Source organism: Carlito syrichta, unplaced genomic scaffold (genome assembly GCF_000164805.1).
Source record: "Carlito syrichta isolate Samal-C Ts95f unplaced genomic scaffold, Tarsius_syrichta-2.0.1 Scaffold308863, whole genome shotgun sequence".
Classification (NCBI taxonomy): domain Eukaryota; kingdom Metazoa; phylum Chordata; class Mammalia; order Primates; family Tarsiidae; genus Carlito; species Carlito syrichta.
This window is the reverse complement of record NW_007252959.1, coordinates 208,610-231,074: the sequence shown is the minus strand read 5'-3', so window position 1 is coordinate 231,074 and position 22,465 is coordinate 208,610. Positions and strand designations below refer to the sequence as shown.

General features: G+C 34.0%; 1 protein-coding gene across 1 annotated transcript in view; it reads right to left on the bottom strand.

Annotated features, from left to right (window-relative positions):
• The window catches only part of ADAMTS19 (ADAM metallopeptidase with thrombospondin type 1 motif 19), a 242,966-nt gene that overhangs the window by 52,832 nt on the left and 167,669 nt on the right, over window positions 1-22,465 (bottom strand). Inside the window, exons 14-16 of the mRNA XM_008066227.2 lie at window positions 19,620-19,747; window positions 15,800-15,920; window positions 9,367-9,447 (exon numbers count right to left, since the gene is read on the bottom strand). Of these exons, the coding sequence (XP_008064418.2) occupies window positions 9,367-9,447; window positions 15,800-15,920; window positions 19,620-19,747 (330 nt within the window). The remainder of the gene's footprint in view (window positions 1-9,366; window positions 9,448-15,799; window positions 15,921-19,619; window positions 19,748-22,465) is intronic.

Below are 22,465 nucleotides of genomic sequence, written 5' to 3'. Positions count from 1 at the left end.
CAGAAAAATCCATAATTTTAGTTGAAGGTTTCAATATTTCTTTCTTTAATTTATAAATAAGATAAATATTAGGGAGAACACAGAAGACTTGAACCAAATAAACCTAATTGATATTTGGAGAAGATTATAGTCTGCAATTGTAGAACACAATTTTTTTCACATATAAATGAATTATTAGCCACTATAGGTCATGAGTCTCAGTTAAAGTCTCAATTAAAATTACACTCAGTATTTCTCTTACAACAGATTTGAACTAGAAATCAATAATAAAATATCTATTTTTAAAAATATATTTTTATAAAAATATTTAGAAATTAATCCATTTTTAAGTAACCCATGAATAGAAACCATAATGGTAGTATGAAAATATTTTTGATAAAAATATTTTGTATTTTAAAAATACATTGTGGAATGCAATTGAAGCAGTGATTATAAGGAATCTTATAGCTTTAAATTGTCACAACAGAAAGAAAAGAACTAAAACACATGATTTGAGTTTCCACCTTAAAATAAAAAAGAACAATTTAAACCCAAAGTAAATAGAAGGAAAAACATAATAAAGGACAGAAACCAGTTAAATAGGAAATAAGGATACACCAGGGACAGTCAATAGCATCAAAAGTTGATTATTTGAAAAGATCAAATAACTGTTAAAACTCTAGCTTGCCTGATTAAGACAAATAGAAAGATATAAACTATCAGAAATAAGATATGAAGTATTGTTCTTATAGATATTATAGTGTAAAAAAGAAATATTATACAGCTTTAAGCCAATACATTTGACAAGGTAAGTGAAATAGGTTAACTTATTGAAGACATCAACCACAAAAACTGACATAAGAAGAAAAAAACAACATCTGAATATCCTTATATATCTATGAAACTAAGTTGGGATTTAAAAATATCCCCACAAAGAAACCTCCAATATTCAAACATCTAAGGAAAAATACTACCAATCTAATACAAAATACACTATAAAATAGAAAAGGAGGGGCACAGAGTTCTTTTAATGTACAAAAAGGTTATTTTCTTAAGGTAGATAATAAATATAAATACTTCGTTTTACTGTTTTCCATTAGTTAATAGTATTTATTTGTACTTCTTAAATATTCAAGAAAAATAAATTGTATATGTTTTGTGTCCAAGTTCTTTTGAAGATATATTTTCTGAGTCAGTAAGTAAGAAAACAGTGGGTTCTTGACTATACGTGGTAACACATTAGTGTTCTCTTTTTTTTAAAAAAAGATTTTTTTCCCCTATTTTTCCTTTCTTTATTTTTTTAAATCATACTAAGTGATCTATCACAGAAACAAAGAACATTAGTATTTTCAAGACTGATTTCATCTCTAGAATAGCTCAAGCTGTTGAGGAACAAAGATGTTGTTTCTGTTCCTTTTTTTTTTTTTTTTTTTGAGAAACAAGGTCTTGCTATGTTGTCAGGCTAGTATCCAACTTCTGGGCTTAAATGATCCTCCTGCCTCAGCCTCCCAAAGTGCTGGGCTTACAAGTGTGAGCTACTATAACTGGTGATGCTGTTTCTTTATACGAGTAAAATACGATACTAACTTAGGCCTAATGCTAAGCACAAGGAGAAATGACATTAATTAATTAAGACAGATAATATGATTCAACTTTTAAACTGAGTGATCTTTTAATAACAAAGAGTGATTAGAGAATTGTGTTTGGAGGTCTATAACACAGAAAGATGATAGGATTTGGTAGAACTGGAGGCAATGATTCAAAAAGAAAATAGTTATTTCATGATTTCAACACTTCTGAATTAATTGTATTCAATAAGTTGATCACACCAGTTTAAAAAGATAAACATAAGAAGTTATGGGGTGGAAGTTCAAGAAAATGTGTTTACACCATGTAATTTCAAAATCAAAAGTGTTTCATGAAAGACAATGGTTTAAAAAAAAAAAAAGAGACAGCATAGTTCAGTGTTTAAGAACCCATATGCTATGGCCAGACTCTTTGGGTTCAAATCTAGAATCATAGCTTTTTAGATGTATGACCTTAGGCAAGAAACATGTCTGTTCCTCAATTCCCTGATTTAAAAAATTAGAAAATTAGGGGCAATCCCTTTGGGTCCTCTCCTGCTATGGGAGTTTTTCTGTCCTCTCAATAAATCCTGCTTTCTCACACAAAAAATAAATAATTGGAAAAATAGTAATGTCTACTTTATAGAGGTGTTTGAGGATTTATTTAATGGATATATATAATGCATTGGCCTATATTAACCATTAAATTAATGTGAAACAAAATTCACCCAAAAGTTTCTTAAACAAAATTCACCCAAAAGTCTATTACTTCCTGTGTGTCAGACATTTTTAGTCAATGTAGGTGAAGCACTGAGCAAAATGTATTCAATAATTAACAATGAAGATTGAGGATATAAAATCAAGCATGTAAACGAGTATTCAGACAGGGACATGCAAAGTAAGCAGGACAATAAATACAATAGAGAGCGGTTTGGCTGGAAGTCACAGTATATATGGGGAGAAAATGATAACAATAAAATTTATTATAAAGATGTGGGGTACATTTCAGGGTTAGGTATATAAACATTGATCATGCAGGTTACTTGTTGATGAGGTATGCCCCTCCCTCCCCTGGCAGATTCCCTCAACTGCCAATCCCACCTCCTTTCCCCTGACAGTTTCCCACTACTGCAAATTGCTTTCTCATGGCATTATAATTTATCAAGGTCCGTTTATGAGTGAGAACATATGGAACTCTGTTCTTAGTTTCTGTGATAAATCACTGAGTATAATCAACTCCAAATCCATCCATGTTGCTGCAAAGTCCATATATTTGTGCGTCTTTATGGCTGCATAATATTTCATTGTGTATATGTACCACATTTTTTTTGTGTGTGCCATCAAGCTTCGATGGGCAACATGGTTGGTTCCATGTTTTTGCTATTGTGAACAGAGCTGCACATATGTGCAGGTATCTTTTTTGTAGAATGATTTGAGTTCCTCTGAGTATACTCCCAATAGGGGAATTGCTGGGTCATATGGAAGGTCAATTTCTAGTTCTTTCAGAAATAGCCACACTGTCTTCCAGAGAGGTTACACTAGTTTGCATTCCCATCAGCAGTGTAGAAGCGTTCCTTCTTCTCCACATCCTCCCCAGCATCTGTTGTTGTTTGTTTTATTAATGATGGCCATTCTTACAGGGATTAGGTGGTATCTTAATGTGGTTTTGATTTGCATTTCTCTGATGACAAGTGAGGCTGAGCACTTTTACATGTGTTTCTTGGCTGCCCGCAGGTCTTCTTTTGAGAAGTGTCTATTCATGTCGTTTGTCCACTTTTTAAAGGGGCTGTTTTTTTCCTTTCAGTACATTTGAGTTCCTTGTAGATCCTAGATGTTAGGCCTTTGTCAGATATACAGTTGGCAAATATTTTTTCCCATTCTGTGGGCTCTCTTCCTGCTCTCTTGATGGTTTCTTTTGCTTTGCAGAAGCTCATTAATTTGATGAGGTCCCACTTGTCTGTCTCATTTCTTAAGGTATTGGCCTTTAGGGTTCTGAATAGGAATTGGTTGCCAGTTCCAATTTCCATAACGGTGTTTCCTGTGTTTTCTAAGATTCTTGTAGTTTGAGGTTTTTACATTCAAGTCTTTGATCCATTTAGAGTTAATTTCTATGTATGGTGATAGGTAGGGGTCCTGTTTCAATCTTCTGCATGTGGTCAGCCAGTTTTCCCAGCACCATTTACTAAATAGGTTCTCCTCTCCCCAGTGGTTGTTGTTGGAGGTTTTGTCAAAGATGATTTGGCTGAGGAATTGAGGCTTTGCTTCCAGGATCTCTATCCTTTTCCATTGGTCTATGTGCCTTTTCTTGTACCAATACCAGGCTGTTTTGATTACTGTAGCCTTATAGTAAAGTTTGAAGTCTGGAAGTGTGATCCCTCTTGCTTTGTTTCTTTTGCTAAGGATTGTTTTGGCTATTCGTGGTCATTATGTTGTCATATGAATTTCTGATTGTCATTTCCAGGTCTGAGAAGAATGATTTTGGTAGTTTAATTGGTACTGAGTTGAATGTGTAGATTGCTTTTAGTAGGATGAACATCTTAACGTTGATTCTCCCTATCCATGAACATGAAATATTTTTCCATTTGTGTCTTCTTGGATTTCTTTTGAGCAGTGTTTTGTAGGTCTCATTGCAAAGGTCTTTCATTTCTCTGGTTAGGAAGATGCCTAAATATTTCCTTTTTTTAGTGGCTATTGTGAATGGGATTGTGCTTTTTATTTGGGTCTCTGCCTGCTTGTTGTTGGTGTATAGGAATGTAACTGTCTTTTGCATGTTTATTTTGAACCCTGAGACTTTGCCAAAGTCCTTTATCAGTGCAAGCAGGTTTTTATAGATGAAAATGATAACTTTGAATAACTGATAGGACTTGCTGATGTACTATAATAGAATGGCAAAGAAAGTGAAGATTTAAGAAGGACTCTCAATTTTGGCATAAACTACTAGATAGAAATCAATGATCGCAGTAGACTGAATAATGACCTTCCAACATCTCTCCATGTCCTAAAAGTTAGATACCTAACAAAATATATTTTCTGACTATAAAGAAATGAGGTTAGAATCAGAAACCGAAGAAAAACCAGAAAATCAACAAACTGTAGAAATTAAAAAAAACACTCTTAAACAACCAAAGAATTAATGAAAAATATCACAAGGGAAATTTAAAAATGAAAATTCATTATTCTTAACCTTTTAGGACTCAGCAAAACTAGTTTGAAGGGAAAAATGTATACCTATAAAACCTTACAATAAAAAGTATCTCAAATTAACAAACTTTATAGTATAAGTAACTTTACACTGTATGTAACTGGAAAAGGAAGAACACATGGAATCCAAAACTAGCAGAAGAATGTAAATAATCACGCAAGAAAGATAAATATTGGTTGCAACCAAAAATACAAAACAAAGAAACAGTAAAAGACAGTTCTCTCAAAAGATCAACAAGATTAACAAATCATTAGTTAGGTTGTCTATGAAAAAGAGACTCAAATTACTAAAACCAGAAATGAAAGTAGGGACAATATAACCAACGCTACAGAAATAAAAAGAATTATGAGAATACTATAAACAACCATGTGGCAACACATGAGATAACCAAGATGAAATGGACAAATTCCCAAGAATATAAAACCTACCAAGACACTTTAGTCCATTGGTCTATATGTCTGTCATATGCCAGTTTCATACTGTTTTGATTACAGTGGCTCTGTAGTAAGTTTTGAAATTAGGAATTATGAGTCCTCCTCCTCTGTTCTTTTTAAAAATTGGTTTAAAGTATTCAGGGTCACAGGATATTCCATTTGAATTTTACAACGAGTTTTTGTATTTCTTCAAAAGATGTCATTGAGATGGGAAGGTAGTTAATGCAACTCATCTCACTAAACTTTACACTTAGAAATGGTTATGGTGATAAATTTTATGCTGCACATATTATGTCACATTACATTATTGAGGTACAAAAAGATATTCATATCTAATCTCTGAAGCCTATGAATGCTACTGCTATGGTCTGAATATTAGTGTACCCACAAAATTCATATGTGGGTAATAGTAGGCAGTGCCTTTTGAGAGGTGATTAGGTCATAAAGGCTCTTCCCTCGTGATTGGGATTAGTGCTCTTACAAAAAAGAGTCCACATAGCTAGCTAGCACCTTCCGCCATGTGAGGACACAGTAAGAAGACACCATCTATGAATCACTCAGGAACTGAGCCCTCAATAGACATCACATCTGTTAGTACCTTGAGCTTGGACTTCCCAGCCTCCAGAACTGAGAAATAAATTTCTGTTGTTTGTAAGCTACTCAGTCTGTGATATTTTTATAGCATCTTGAATAAACTAAGATAGTTACCTACTATATAGCAAAGTTTTTTGTTTGTTTGTTTGTTTGTGTTTTTTTGATTCAGAATCTCACTCTGTTACCCATGCTGGAGTGCAGTGGCATGCTCATGGTCACCTCAGCCTTGACTTGCTGGGCTCAGGTGATCCTGTCGCCTCAGTTTTCCAGGTAGCTGGAACCACAGGAATGCGTCACCACGCCTGGCTGATTTTTTTTATTTATTGTAGAGGCGAGGTTTCACCATGTTGTTCAGGCTGGTCTTAACCCCTGAGCTCAGATAGTCCTCTTGCCTCCGCCTCCCAAAGTGCAGGGATTACAGGTGTGAGCCACCACACCTAACAGCAAAGTTTTTATTTTTATTTTTTTAAAGACTGCAGAAATTAAGTTAAGGATCTTGAGATGGGGAGATTATCCTGGATTATCCAGGTGGGCCTATGTACAATCACATGTATTCCTATAAAAGGGAAGAAAAGGAAAATTTGAACACAGAAGAAAAGCAGAAAGAAATAATACCACCATGGAGGCCAATATAAGAATGATGTGACCACAAGCAAAGGAACGCTGGTAGCCACCAGATCTGGAAAAGGCAAAGATTGAATGTTTCCCTGGAGTCTTCAGAGATATTACAACACTGTAGATACTTTGATTGTTGGCCCAGTGAAACTGATTTTAGACTTCTGGCCTGCAGAATTATGAGAGAATATATTTCTGCTGTTTTAAGTAATCATGTTTGCAGTAATTGTTACAGCAGCCACAGAACACTGATGAAGTGACATTTACTATAGTGAGGAATCCTTGAAAGGGATGAATAGAGGGAAATCAAATTTTTTATTTGAACTTTTGATTCTGGACTTCTTATTTCTGAGGTGCCTATGAAATATTTGATAATGTGCATCAAATAAACATATAAAGCAATACAACTAGGTGTGATTCCCTAGGGAGAAAGTATAGCAGAGAAAGCAGAGCCCAGGCCTGAGACTTACAAAAAGAGAACATTTGGGAACTGGAGATCGAGACTCCACTAATGAGACCAGTAAGGGGCATCTGGTGAGGAGGAGAGCTTATAGTCTTAGAAAACAAAAGAAAAGTAGTGTTTAATGAACTAAGGAGAGATCAAGAGTTTTAAGTGCTATTTGCAGGTCAGGTAACTTTGAATTTGTTAACATGGAGGTCATTTGTTGACCTTGAAAGAGGCAGTTATTTCAGAAAGAGACAGGAACAAAGACTGGATTGGCTGAAGAGAATGGGAGCCAAGGAACAGGAAACAGCATGGAGATGTCCCTTTGTAAAACTGCCTGGAATATTCAGTCATATTAATCAGGTTACTAAATCTCATAGTGCAATCTAGAATTTTGTAGAATTGAGACAATTCCATTTGTGATACCTAGTATTCCTTTCCAGTTAGAAAAAAGAAAATATATGTCCAAGTGTAGAAGTCCATAGGTCCCCTGGTACTGGTCTGTGGCCGTTAGGAACCGGACCACACAGCAGGAGGTGAGTGTCAGGTGAGTAAGTGAAGGTTCATCTTTATTTACAGCCACTCCCCATTACTCGCATTACCACCTGAGCTCTGCCTCATGTCAGATCAGCAGTGGATTAAGATTTCCATAGGTGCGCAAACCTTATTGTGACCTACTCTTGTGAGGAATTTAGGTTGCACACGCCTTATGAGAATCTAATGCCTGATGATCTGAGGTGAAGCTGAGGCAGCAGTGAGGTTTGACTACACAGAGACCATGATCAATCAATTGCTTGCAGACTCATATCAAAACCCTATCAGTGAGTGGCAAGTAAGTTGATGTACTTCAATTATACAACTGCATCTGGTGGCAGGCTTTAAGTTAGAATCCAACACATTTTAGCCCTTGCGTGGCCTGCTCATTATTTTGTTTACCACTTCTTGTGTGCGCCTCTTTTTTTTTAATGGTTAATTGTAATTATTTCATAATATACTACCATGTAGTAATAATAGAAATAAAGCATACAATAAACATTATGCTCTTGAATCATCCTAAAACCACTCCCAGCAACTCTTGGTCCGTGGAAAAATCATGAAACCTGTTTCCATGAAACTGGTCCCTGATGCCAAAAAAGGTTGGGGACCTGTAATAGTCAATTGTCTGCTAAGTTTTGTTTTTTTGTTCTTTTTTTTTTTAAGGAGATAGGGTTACTCTGTAGTCCAGGATAGAATGCAGTAGCATAATGATAGCTTACTGCAGCCTCGAATTCCTGGCCTCAAGGAATCCTCCCAGTTTGGTATCTCAAAACTCTGTGATTACAGTCTGCAAGTCAACATGCCTGGCCTCATTGTCTGCTAGTGAAAGGATGTTTTTAAAACATCTAGATTATGGCCACTGTCTCCCAAACCTGGTATTAGGGAGCCTTAATCTGAATTTGAAAATCCTGAATGATCTACTTGCACTTAAAGTGTATTTAAAGCCATAGCAGGTAAAATAGATCAAATGAATATACTGATAATAACAAGCTGTGTGTGTCACATTATAAAGAATTTATTTTATTGTTATCTTTTCTCAAATGTTTATACTCTTAGAAAGCAAACACTAATGAAAAAAACTTCTATTTGAGTGCAAGACTACGTATTTTTGATATTGCAGAGTAAAAACAATCATGGGTTGTTTTCAATGTAAGAAAGATTTCCCTACTAGACAGTATTGTACATTTGAGAATACTATTGCTCATTTTAAAGATGATATAAACACAATATTGTGATTTGGAAAAACTATTTAGTCTTTTGCCAGACCTAATCATATTAAGTTTATCTCTGGATGCCAGGACTAAAAATGTTAATTTCTCATGGCTTAATTCGATTAAAACTTTAACACATGAACAAATGTATTTTGGCAACTTAATACTGTTTTCATATATTTAAACATTATTAATTGATTTAATTAAAATATTAAAATAGTTTATCCAATTTTTTTAAAGCGATACTTTAAAAAATATTTTCTCCATAGGTAAGCTTTCTTAAAACGATACGAGAGAGAGAACCCTTTTCTGCTAAAAGATCAAGAACTTTCAATATGTAGAAAAAAATGTTTAAATCTCACAAGATTTCCTGATTCTAAAATAATCATGTTATATAGTTACACACGTTTATGCATGCAATTAATATGTATATGCATATATGTATGTGTGCTATGTATATGAAATATTTTAGTTAAAGATATTATATATGGATATAAATCTGATACATATCTAATTCATTCTGTGAAAGTTTTTTAAAAATCATGGACTAACATGTGGAAACAATTTATACTCCTCAAAAACACATAGACAACCAGATTGCTTCTGCTCCTGGGAAGTCCCTGGGAGAGAAGGAAAGAAATTCCTGCTTGATATGACAAGAGGTGCTTCCTGGAAGTCCAAACATGAAAATAGAAACAGATTGACTTCCTTGTCATCACAGAACTCTCATGGCAGGGAGTTGGGCTCGTACTTGGATCTTTTCTGTGTCTGTAACACAGGTTACCTAAATAGCTATGTGCCGGCTTTTCCTCCACAACTTTGATTCTTCTTGCTCCAGCAGGTATCACCAGCACTTCTACGTAACCTGGAAGAGTCAATAAGACATGAACTAAATCTTCAGTTCTTTTAAAATTTCTTTTCTTAATTGACTTGCCTTTTTTCCCCTTGTGGTTTTGGTAATTGGTGTGATATTTCAATACCTATGTAAAGAACACTTTTTTATGCATAAAAGCTGCCATTACTTCAAGCAGAGAAGTTTCTTGGAAAGATGTTGAGCTTACAGCACTATTGAAGACAAATAGGCAATTGTATTTTATGCAAAAATAGCTCACTGATACCTTATGAATTGTGAGGAGAGAAAAGGCCCAGTGGAACAACCCAGTTAGAAACAGCAGTTCTTGGAACAGAGCAACTAACCCCAAACTGTGCTCTGGGAACTCCTTTAATTTAGAAAGTGTGGGGAAGAACAACATATACTTGGAGAGAATACAGCTGGCCTGAACCAGGTCCCTGGAGGAGTGAAGTACCAAGCATTCCCTGGAGGATATTAACCAAGATTTTGAAACTTGAGCTGAAGACAAGTAACTATAAGGTTGCACCATGCGATCTAGTGTCATTTCCAAACCTGCAAGACAGCTAGATGTAATACCCAATTAGGTGCTTCTCAGGAAAGATTTTTTCAGCAGAGGTAGAAATATAATGCTTGAAGTAAAATAAAATAATAAGATAAATTGGGGTAAAAAGAGAGAATGTGCAAAAAAAAAGAGTCAAGGTTTCACCTAGTGCAGAACATTGATAGAACAGATGTTAGTTATGTTTCTAAATTATATGAAAATAATACATAATATTCTTGTGCAGATCCATTTATCTTATAAAAGTCTAATTTTAACACTTTAAAAAAGGCACAATAATTAATTCTGGAGTTGTCTCCTGTTTTACTTAGCGCAGAACAGTCATAGAGCAGAAGTTAGTTATGTTTTTAAATTATGTTAAAATAATACAAATTATTCTTCTTAGCATTTCTGTGTAGATCCATCTATCTTATAAATGTCTAATTTTAAAGTTTTTAAAAAGGCACAAGAGTTAATTCTGGAGTTGTCTCTTGTTTATTAATTATTCAAATTGCTGAAAATGTTTAGTTATTTGGCATATACCAAAAGATAGCATATACCCCACCTGGTGGTAATGACTGGAATTAGAAACAAGTGCTTTTATAATCAAAATTTCCATTCAAGAACACGGCTTATTTAAATTAACCATTGAATCACAGATTTTGGGTAGCACCAAACCAATTTCAATAATACCATATATAAAGGCACTATCATTTTGGTACATGAACAAAATAGGCACCAATGAAAATAGAAAAAATGTTCAAGGGCTATTTGTACAAAGAAGTAACGTAAGATGGTCTCTGCCCTCAATGAGCTTATAATTGAATTGGAAAGACAAGGTAGAATTATATTATGCAAATATGAGTGAAAAATCATTGCAACATTGTGTTAATAATAATTTACAAGATGATATGGTTAATTCTCTGCTAAAGATTATAAAACAGCTACTCTCTTCTGGTAACCACTCAAAATTTGCTATTTTTACTCAGAGATAGAATTTTTTACCTGTTAAGTAGTAATATACATTACTCACATTTGAGAAAGGCCAGTGTCAGCTAGAATTACTATTATTAAAGTATAGAATAATTCATATAAGCCAAAGAAATTTTTATAAAGAATAAATAATTTGTCTTTGGAAAATTGGTAAAATTCAGATAGCTACACATTAAGAATGAGTTCATTATAGGTAAAGAATAAGAGATATGGGGTGTTTTAGTAGCACTAATATTCTAATGGTATGAGAAAATGTAAGAAGGTGGCTCTATCAAAGAGAGTTTACACGCATGCCCAGGAGAATGAATTTATCAACTTGATATTACTAAACTGAATATAGCAAAGATCTTGGTAGTTAGATCTTGGCTTGAAGAGGCTTTGTCTAATAGCAATATGCAAGAAGAACAGGGATATAGTTGTGGATAAGTGCCAGGAGGTTTATGTTGAAATCTAGGAGTGGCAGAGGCAAAGGCAAAAAATCCAGAAGGCACTGTAAAGAAAAAAGTAATCTGAACCTGGTAACCGATAGAAAGAGAGAAGAATAAACACCAAACACAATGCTTTATTATTAGGAACATCATTTATAGGAACATCGAAGCCACAAGAGAAATAACCTAGGTTTGACAATAATTTGATAAGTTTGGCTTTGCAATTTGTATCTAACAAAATGGTACAACACATTAGTAAAAACATCCAGTAAGAGCTCTGAAATATTTGAACTTCTCTAGAAAGATCAGGCTATTGACAGACTTTGTGAAGTATCCTCGCAGAAATAGTAATTTAAGTCATGGAAGTAAGTAAAGAAAATCAAGAAAGAAGAGATTTGTCAAGGACTTGACCTTGGTGACAATAGTAGTTTTTAACAAAGACATTTAAGATAAACAAAACAAGAATAAATAATTATAAGATGGAGATCCAGTCTATTTGGGTACTGAGGTCCTATGGATGAGAATATCTCAATAAAAATTGCTGGTCAACTGTTACAAGCTGTATGTTAAATAAGAGACATCAAAGAGAAAGGTGACTAAGGAGAGTCCACTGGGTATAACAATCAAGAGATGACTATAAGTATCTGAGCAAAGACATTCAGTAAAGTGTTTGGAAATGTTGATTCAGAATGTTAAAAAAGAAGAGCAGATAGAACAAAGTACAGGAAGTATGTGTAACCTGCTGTTTAACAGTTCCCTCTGAGGTACACTGTACATTAGAGCAATAGCTTTATCTATATTCATAGTTATTTTAGAATAATTCTCTATTATTGAGTCAAAATTGCTCAGTAGGTGAGTTAGATTGATTTTAAAGAAGAAAGGCAGAAAAATATTAAGCAAAGTCATATGAAGAAAGAAAGCCAGTGACTGGAAGTTAGATATTTTTTACTAAATAAGCCATTTGGCAAAAATTAGAATGTATGCTTTTAAAAGAAGTGAATATAAGAGTGGTTACTGCCTGACTTAGAAGTTGGAACATGAAACCAGTGAAGTCAAGGTCATAAATTTTATCTTTGTGCTTTGCACACAGGGGCATCCTATTTTATAACCAGAGATCCCATTCTTAATCAGTCATCTTCCAATGTCAGTAGCAATCTTCATCTTCATGGTAGCATAATAAAGCAATCAATGCCATATTTTGAATGACTGCTATGTGGTAACCACTACTGTAGCAACTTTATATGAATTATTAATTTTAACCATAATGACAGCCTTCAAGGTAGACACATTTCTCACTTAATAGATGAGAAAATAAAGATTGAGAAAAAAATGCAATTTTCAGCACTGCATTATCAGTAATTAGCTGACCAAAACTGAACTCAGATCTGTCAGTTTCCATTGTTCACTTCCTGCTATAACCCACTGCCACTGTTTCATAAAATAAAATAAAGTAGTTGACAATATGACTCTTCCACTGCTATGGCAAGCAACCAGTGAAAAAAACAAACAGAAAAAGCTGTAAGAGCATGTCTTCTTTATACAGGTTAATATCTTCATCTTCTTATAGTTAGAATAACAATCTATGTATATATTTAGAAAACATTTTGATGCTCATTTTCTTCTTAGTATATACTGATAATTAACTGGCCAAACACACAATTTATCTTTCGTTCCTTTAAAATTGTATCATGTGGCTAGTTACATTGCAATGAAAGACATTAGAAAGTACTAAGGAAAACACACACACACACTTCTTGAATTTATTTTCCAGCTCCAACAAAAATGATTTAGCAACTTATAAATAGAGCACAGGGAATAAAAACATCCACATGTGTCTGCACGTGTGTTACTCATACAATATATATGGTGTGTGTGGCCAACTGGGCGAGTAAGGCTACAAGTCCTTCAGGAGATTCTAGAGAGACCATAAACAATAGGGACAAAGTTGTCTCAAGAGAAATGAATATAGCATTCCCAAGGCAACAAATAGATGGAGCCTATGATAAAATTAATGACACATTCAGAATTTTAAAAAATTTAAAGTTATGAACAATGTAATATTTCATTATTAATTGAATTAGCAAATGTTAACGAATTGCATACTATGCTGATACCAATATGGTGTTAAGCAAAAATAGCAGGTTAGTTGTACTCATGGAGCTTAAGATCTAATGGGGAAAGAAAGACAAATGAACATGAAATTGCAAATGTAACTGAAGCTACACTGTATGGATACAAATCTACAAAGCATCATTTAACTAGTCATTGGTGATAAGAGGCAGAAATTGTTCAGGGATCACTTTACTAAAGAAGTGACATTTAATGCGAGATCTAAGTAATATCTAGGAAATCACCTGGCAAAGTCAGGAAGAAGCTGATAGATCCACATTTGGAAATGCAAGGTGTGGGGAAGACAAGGTGGAAGAGATAAGAAGCAAAGTGGTTGGGGGGAGCATGGTCAGTTTGAGTACCTGTTATAACTTAGACAAGAAAGGTAACCTCTATGTGAGATAAAACTGAAGAAATAGATAGGGACAACCATAAGATCCAAGTTAAGAAGTCTGGTTTCTGTCCTGCCAGCAATGTGAAACTAAAAGAGTTGTAAGAAAGGTGACACTCTTAGTCTTTAAGATTCATAACATCTTAGGCATCTCAGACATTTTCCAAATAACAGATGCTATTAAAATAACTTATAGTGAGCAAAAAAACAAAAGTAGAAATTAAAGTGCAATAAAAGCAGAGGGTTTGAAGTAGAAATCTAGGAAAAGATGTATTCATATAACTATAATCAGAGAGAAAAGTTTCACTGATTTTTAATGATATTTCTGTTTTCTATGCCTTGTGGAAATATGAAACGTTATTACAATTACCTAAGGCATCAGTGCTAAATGGGAATCAATATTCTTCCATGAATACTAAATAACTTATAATAGTAATTTATGATAATAATTAAGTGTGCTTATAATATTTTCTGCCTGATTGTGATGGGATATGTTTTTATAGTACAGAAGCTCAGGTAAAATCTGAAAGACTGAAGAAATTAAAAAATATTAGAATTTTTAAAGAGTATTAATTTATAAAGCACATTTCTTAGTTAAAAGTATGGGAACCTGCTTCAGTTAAGTATGTTTTTGTCTAGAGAATGTTGTCATATTTTTGACTTGTGTAACCTATCTCCTTTTTCACAGTTTTGGAGACTGATTTTGATCTGCAATTTCTCCTGAGCCTTAGCTATATATAGGTGTCAAGATCTTCAGGCTCACTTATTGGCTCATTTATCTTCTATTCAGTTTAGGTCTAGCAAAAGGTTACAATCAAGCTTTATACATTGTGCTTAATTTTTTTCTGAAGGACTGTTTTATCTAGAATGAAATTCGTTTTCTTGATTATCCAAACATAAATGGCTCATTTTTTATATTAAAATGTATGTATATTTTAGTCTCAGGCTTTTGGGTATTCTTTTTGAACACGGAATTTAAAATAGTAAAATGCTGGTATCTGTAATATAAGCATATGAATGATAAAAATAGCATATATTTAACATAAGCACATTAATGATGAATGTAGAGGTAAATATTTGGATGGTGCACGTGTCCAGGTAAGAGACTAATATAAACACAAAAAATGTTTGCTTTTCTCTAGTAGGCTGAAGAGTCTGAGTATAATACAATTCTGCATATAAACCATATGTTGGGATCATTATATTTCAGTCTAAATAATATCACTTTTTGCTGTAAATTATTTTAAATTCATACTTAATATGTCATTCATAGTCATTTTAACTCAATATCCCCTGAGTATTAGTATTTATAGATGGGAAAACAAAATAAAGAGGATAATCCTACCTATTAATATATTTGGGACATTATTACACATCTTCTGACTCCTTTCAGTTATGGTTTCCATTTCACTACACTGCTATGGACCCTCTGTTTCCAAAAATGCATTCCCTTAAAATTTAGCAAAAACATTAAAATTCTTTTTTAAAAAATGGAAAGCTAAAAACCTGAAGACTAGTATTCTCTCAGGTTGCTTCAGGTAGTTACAAATCATTATTTTCAATTAGACATCTTACTTTCCATTGGAGAATAAGGTCTGTAGAAACCTGATAGCATTAGCCAATGCAAATTAGATTATCCCCTTGCTGTTCTAATTTAACTTAACAGATAACTTCATATTTTCATTATTAAGGAATGGACTTAGAATTTCTGGCTCTTATCACATGCATTATATATCATCACACACACACACACACACACACACACACACACACACACAAATCATATAATACCCATTGTAAAAGTCTTCAATAGAATCAGAACTGTGAACTCTAAGTAAAGTTCTATTTAATCTCTGTCCCCAAAGACTGTAGGGGTTAGTACTTATTTAAAAAATTAAAAATTACCTGCTCCTCTGGTGTGATTAAAATCCCCTTTAATGATTTTGCACGATTTTCCATTGCCATTGCATATACCACAGTGATCTTCCCTTGCAAGAGACCCTAATAAACCATCACAGCCAACTTTCTGTAACAAGGGAATGACAGCACATCATATATTGAAGCGTTTCTTTCTTTTTTTAAACTACTAATTTAGGACAAATCGAGTTTCTATAAACCAGACATATTTAATTGACAAACCTGTAAAATATCATATTTTCTAGTGTAAACTAATACAGGAAACTCATGTCAAATAATATAATCTATAAAATAACCCAAAACAGCAAGACAGTGATGAGAGCATTTTTAAAGTTAAGTAATAATTGATATCATAAAGTAATTAGAAAAAAAATTTTTTTGAGGTGTAACTTACATATATTCCAAAGGAAACCATCATTTCTATTAAATAAAATGTTTAATTTAATTCATTCTACTCAACACAGAACAGATGTACTTCACTGCAAGGATGACTTCACTTTTAAAATGCTGATAAAATAAATGCTAAATATTAAATGTTAACTTTATGGAAAATGGAATATAGGCAGTTATTTTTATCATAGTTCATGGATAAACTGTAGTTTATAGTTTATTCTATCCTCATCTTCTTTGGCATACAGCAAATGAAAGTAACAAATCCTTACAACCCATGGCTGCTACAAGAAAATATGAACAGCTGGTGAATTAAATTTTCATATGTTCCCAGAAGAATTTTGCTAATCTGAATCTTCAAAACCAAATCAATTGTCCCTTTTCTTGAAAATAATGTTTGCTTCTCACCGATGGCCAAATATGCAATCTTATCTTTCAAAGTTGTCCATACTCAAAAGGGCAAATTTTATTATATCAATATTGTCAGAAATAAGTGGTATGATTATACAATTCTTCCTAATTAAGAAGAATTTGGGGGGGAAAAGGCTGATGATAACATTTATAACAAGTTCCAATTATTTCAGCGGAAATTTTAAAATATTAACACAGAAACAAAAACAGGGGATTTGTGATTCATGTTGGTGGTGTTGGGGTGGGGAAAGCTAGCAGATAATTAAATGCAGCTGCAGGATCAGTATCTTGAGAGAGCAAAAGTCACATTAAAACTGTATGATACAGCATCCCTTCCTTTTGTCAAGGGGGGTCTATCAGTATCAAGACATACAAAGTGTTGCTGGAAAACTCTAAACAGCAAGTCAAAGCTCACTCAGGGAGAAAAAGAGAGAATACATCTGGATGAAAGTAATAGTCACCTAAGGGAATCCTCAGACCACAACCAAGTAGACAAAGGGGACATTTAAGCAGGAATCAGACCTGGGAGTCCTGGTTGAAAAAATTAGTCTCTCCTTCATGGACAAATTAGGAAAAATTTACATTAGAGCTTGGAGTGATTTTGAGATGATAAAAGTGTCTTTATTGCTATACCCCTAGAATCCAGACTGTACCTTGGTAAATGATAAAAAACAAATAGTGGTTCAATAATTGAACAGACTGGTACTTTATAATTTCTTAGTTTTTCTTAACTCTATAACTAGCATATTACAAGGTCTCTAATCCTAAAGTAAAATATATATATATATTTTTTTTTTTACTATAGTTCACTAATCATATATTTTACAAACATAAATGAAGGGTTTTGTATTTTATAATTGATATTTTAAGTTTCCACACATATCAAAATATGCTCACATAAATCCAAAGCTGAGGATTAACTACTTTGAAAAGGCAGTGTCACTAGTGGCAGGTATTTGCTGGAGATAGGCAAATAACAGGATCATACTGGATTAAGCCTTCCTTATCCTTTTCAGTAACAGAAACTTCACAGGGTTAAATGTGTCACTGCAAAAAGCTGTCTGTTTTCAATTGCCCTCCATTCACCAAATCTGCAATTTTATATTCAGCTTTGGTGCTATATATTTTGTGATAAACAAAAGCACTCTAGTTAAACACTTCGTTGTCAGATAAAATATGAGAGGTATGTTTTTAATTATATTGAAAAATGGAATGAAGCATTTAAATTAAAAAGCCAGGATCTGAAGTATTCTAATGCCATTAGAAGTCACAATTATTTCAGAGAATTCTAATTTAATTATAACCATGAGGTCCACATAGAATGTGTGTAGAAACTTTGTTGTTGTTGTTGTTATAATTTTAATATCTATCCAGGGACTCTGTAAAATATTTGGTTTATAAAATTTTGTTAAGTGAAAAGCATAGCAATTTTAGGCTATTATATTTGGCATAGCTAAAAAATACTTTTTAGAAAAAATAAATTCATTTAAGACATACAGTAATCTAAGAGATTTACACATACTGATGAAATACAGTTAAAAGTTTTATGCACAACATTTAGTTCTGAAAACAAAATATGGATAGGAAAAATACCTACAATGATTTTTAATGAAAAATTATGCTTTGCTTCTACCACATTTTGTTAAAGAATAAAGGATATTCATATGTAATATTCATATGTAATCACATGACTGTGTCTTATACCAATGGTGTAACATGATTCTATGTTTCAAACCTTGTAGCTTGCGGGCAAAATACAGAATGTTAGAGCTGGGAAAGCATTTAAGTTACATGTTGTTCCCACCTTCTTACCGAGAAGTCCATACATATTTATGATATATCCATAGCTTGTAACTCTTTTCAAATTTTGGTGTGTGTGTTTTCAGGTGTACACTTTCCTGAGAAATTTTTTTTCTATCAAATTCTCAAAGGAGTGTATATAGCAGAAAGTCAGTGATCATTAGTCTAAGAACTTTATTTCGCATATCAGTTAGTGCATTAATAGATATATTAAGTGATTTGCCCAAGAATATTTTCCTAATGGTTGTCATGGATGCACTGCTGCTCACCTCAGTGACCTCTTTCACTGCTAAAGGATATATTTCTCTCTTGTTTCTGGAATTTTTATCAGAAATCATCTAGACTTAAAAAACTGCCATTCCCATGGTCATATCTACTTCCTGGGTCAACTTGTATACAAACACTAGTAGATGCTGGGGATAAAATGACCCGTTTTTTTCTCGTCCCAAATGGTGACAACTCTGAAGACCCATGCTAGCTTTAAGAGCTCCCTACAGGGTCAACTAAGGTATTGTGATGGCACAGCAGCCCAGTTTAACCCTGTGACCGATCCTGCATTAAATTTCCTTCACATTAATCTTCCAGTGGAAGTGAACTTGAGATAGTGGCAGAACTATGGAATCAGCTAAATTCCATCCTTTGATCTTTCCACTATGCTCTTCATACTCACTTTCTTCTATTTTTCTGAAGATAGAACATATAAACGCATATACAAGGGAAATATTTTTTAAAAGGAAGAGAAAGCAAATAAAATGTTTAAGTATTATAAGAAAGTTGAACATGCATTTTAAAATAATTTAAGTATGTTGATAATACTTAAATATGAGTAATATGAACGATTTTATAGGTTTTTGCCTCTTAGCTCAGTATTAGACACAAGGCGAAGAGAATTGGCACGTTTGAATTTTTGGTCTGGACTATTTTGACAAAAAGTGCCTACAGTGTTCCAATTTTTGACCTGTAGTACATATATACATTACACAATAAATAGTTTCAGCTAGTAATAGATTTTATGAAATGCCTAGTCCAAAACTGTCTCTTCACAGATGAAGAAATTGAGTTCCAATATAAATTGGATTTCTCCAAGGTAGGACCATACCCACATCTTCAGAATCTTTCTCCAAAGCTTTCTACCATATTGTAATGCTGCTCACTGGTTCCACAATCCTCCCTCAACATACGAATTCTCCCTTGTGGAATGTCTTACCTGGCACCTGCCATTTGCACAGATATCTAATCCCTGATATCCACAAGAAGTTCCATCCATCACTTTTTCTGAGAGAAGAACAGGCTGTTCTTTTCCAACAGGAGAGCAAAACAAGGCACATGGTTTTTCTATGTGAAATGAATAAAAATAAATGACAAAATGTTACTCCATAAATATTATCACCTTAAATTTTTATTTTCAGAATGGTTATGAGTAAAAAAAAAAAAACTCCATGTGAATTAAGTAATGTAATATTAGAGTAGGCAATACAAGAGGATTATTGTAAGTAGTAAATGAGATGACTAGAACAATGGTAGGCATACAAAGAACATTAATTTCCTTAAGAAATCTGGTTGTAAATTATAATTATTTTTTATTAGTTTTATTTTAAAGATGTGGGGTACAATTCAGTGTTAGGTATAAAAATGGTGATTGTGTAAGTAAAGTTTGGGCCTCCCTTTGAACCCACTTCACCTGGTATGAGACATGAGATCAAGTACCCTTATTGATGAAGTGTGTACCCCCCCCCCAGCAGTTTCCAACTCCTACCAATCCATTTATAGTAGTATTATGATAACTGTTCAGGGTCCACTTATGAGTGAAAACATGTGGTACTCAGTTATTTGTTTCTGTGAAAGATCACTATTATAGACTTTAAATCCATCCAAGTTGCTGCAAAGTTCATAACTTTGTTCTTCTTTATGGCTGCATAATATTTCACCATGTATATGTATCACATTTTTTAAAATCCAGTCTGCTTTTGATGGGCAGCACAGTTGGTTCCATGTTTTTGCCATTATGAATAATGCTGCAATAAACATGTGTGTGCAGGTATCTTTTTCATAGAGTGATTTGAGTTCCTCCGGGTATATTCCCAGAAGGGGGATTGCTGGGTCATATGGAAAGTCGATTTTTAGATCTTTTAGAAATCATCAAACTGTTTTCCAGAGAGGTAGAACTAGTTTACACTCCCACCAACAGTGTAGAAGTGTTCCCTTTTCCCTGTATCTTCTCCAGTATCTGTTGTTTTTTGAGTTATTAATGATGGCCATCCTGACTGGAGTTAAGTAGTATCTCAGTGTGGTTTTAATTTGCATTTCTTTGATGATGAGTGAGGCTGAGCATTTTTTTCGTGTATCTATTGGCTGCTCATGTATTCTTTTGCGAAGTGTCTATTCATATCTTTTGTCCATCTTTCAATAAGGCTGTTTTTTTTTCTTTTTGGCACATTTGAGTTTCTAGTAGATTCTAGATGTTAGGCCTTTGTCAGATATACAGTTGGCAAACATTTTTTCCCATTCTGTGAATTCTCTCTCCACCCTCTTGATATTTCTTTTGCTTTGCAGAAGTTTTTCAGTTTGATAAAGTCCCACTTGTCTATCTTATCTCTGAGGCCATGGACATTTGGGGTTTTGGACAGGAATTGGTTGCCAGTTCCAATTTCCATAAGTGTGTCTTCGGCATTTTCTGAGGTTCTCATAGTTTGACGTTTTACATTTAGGTCTTTGATCCATTTAGAGTTGACTTTTGTGTATAGTGATAGGTAGGGGTCCTGTTTCATACTTCTGCATGTGGTCAGCCAGTTTTCGCAGCACCAGTTACTTAATAGGTTCTCCTCTCCCCAGTGGTTATTAGTGGAAGTTTTGTCGAATATGAGTTGGTTGAGAAACTGAGGTTTTGCTTCTGAAATCTTTATCCTGTTTCATTGGTCTAGATGCTTGTTCTTGTACTAATACCTGGCTGTTTTGATTATTGTAACTTTATAATAAAGTTTAAAGTTTGGAAGTGTGATACCTCCCACTTTATTTCTTTTGCTGAGGATTGTTTTGGCTATTCGTGGTCATTTATGTTTCCATATGAATTTCTGTATTGTCATTTCCAGGTCAGAGAACAATGATGCAGTAGGTAATTTGGTGAGTATTGTGTTAAATCTGTAGATATTCTTGGGTAGGATGGACATCTTAGCAATGTCGATTCTTCCAATCCATGAGCATGAAATGTTTTTCATTTGTTTGTGTTATCTTTTATTTATTTGAGCAATGTTTTGTAGTAGTTGTTGTAAAGTTCTTTAACTTCTCTGGTTAGGAAGATGCCGAGGTGGTTCAGGTTTTTTGTTTGTTTGTTTTTGAGTAGGAGTCTCACTGTGTTGCCCAGGCTGGAGTGCAGTGGTATACTCACAGTCACTGCAGCCTTGACCTGCTGGCTCAGGTGATCTTTCCACCTCAGTCTTCCTAGTAGTGAGAACCACAGGTGAGCGCCACCACACCCAGCTAATTTTTTGATTTATTGTAGAGACAAGGTCTTGCCAAGTTGCCCAGAATGATCTCAAACCCCTGGACTAGGCAATCCTCTCACCTCCACCTCCCAAAGTGCTGGGATCACAGGTGTGAGCCACCACACTCAGAGTATTTCATTTATTTTGTTGCTACTGTGAATGGAATTATGCTTTTTATTTGGTTCTCTGCCTGTTTGTTGTTGGTATGTAAGAATGTGATGGTCTTTTGCATGCCAATTTCATACACTGAGACTTTGCCAAAGTCCTTTATCAGTGCAGGAAGGATTTAACAGAATCTTTTGGATTTTTGAGATATAGAATCGTATCACTGGCAAAGAGGGACAACCTGATTTCTTCTCTTCCTATTTGGATACCTCTGATTTCCTTCTGTTGTCTGATTGCTCTAGCCAGGGTGTCCAACACTATAATGAGCAATGGGAAGCCTTGGCTTGCTCTGGTTTTCAGAGGAAATGCTTCCAATTTTTGTCTATTTAGCAATATGTTGGCTGTGGGTTTATTGTAGATGTATCTTACTAGTTTGAAGTATGTTCCCTTTATGTTTAGGTGTTCA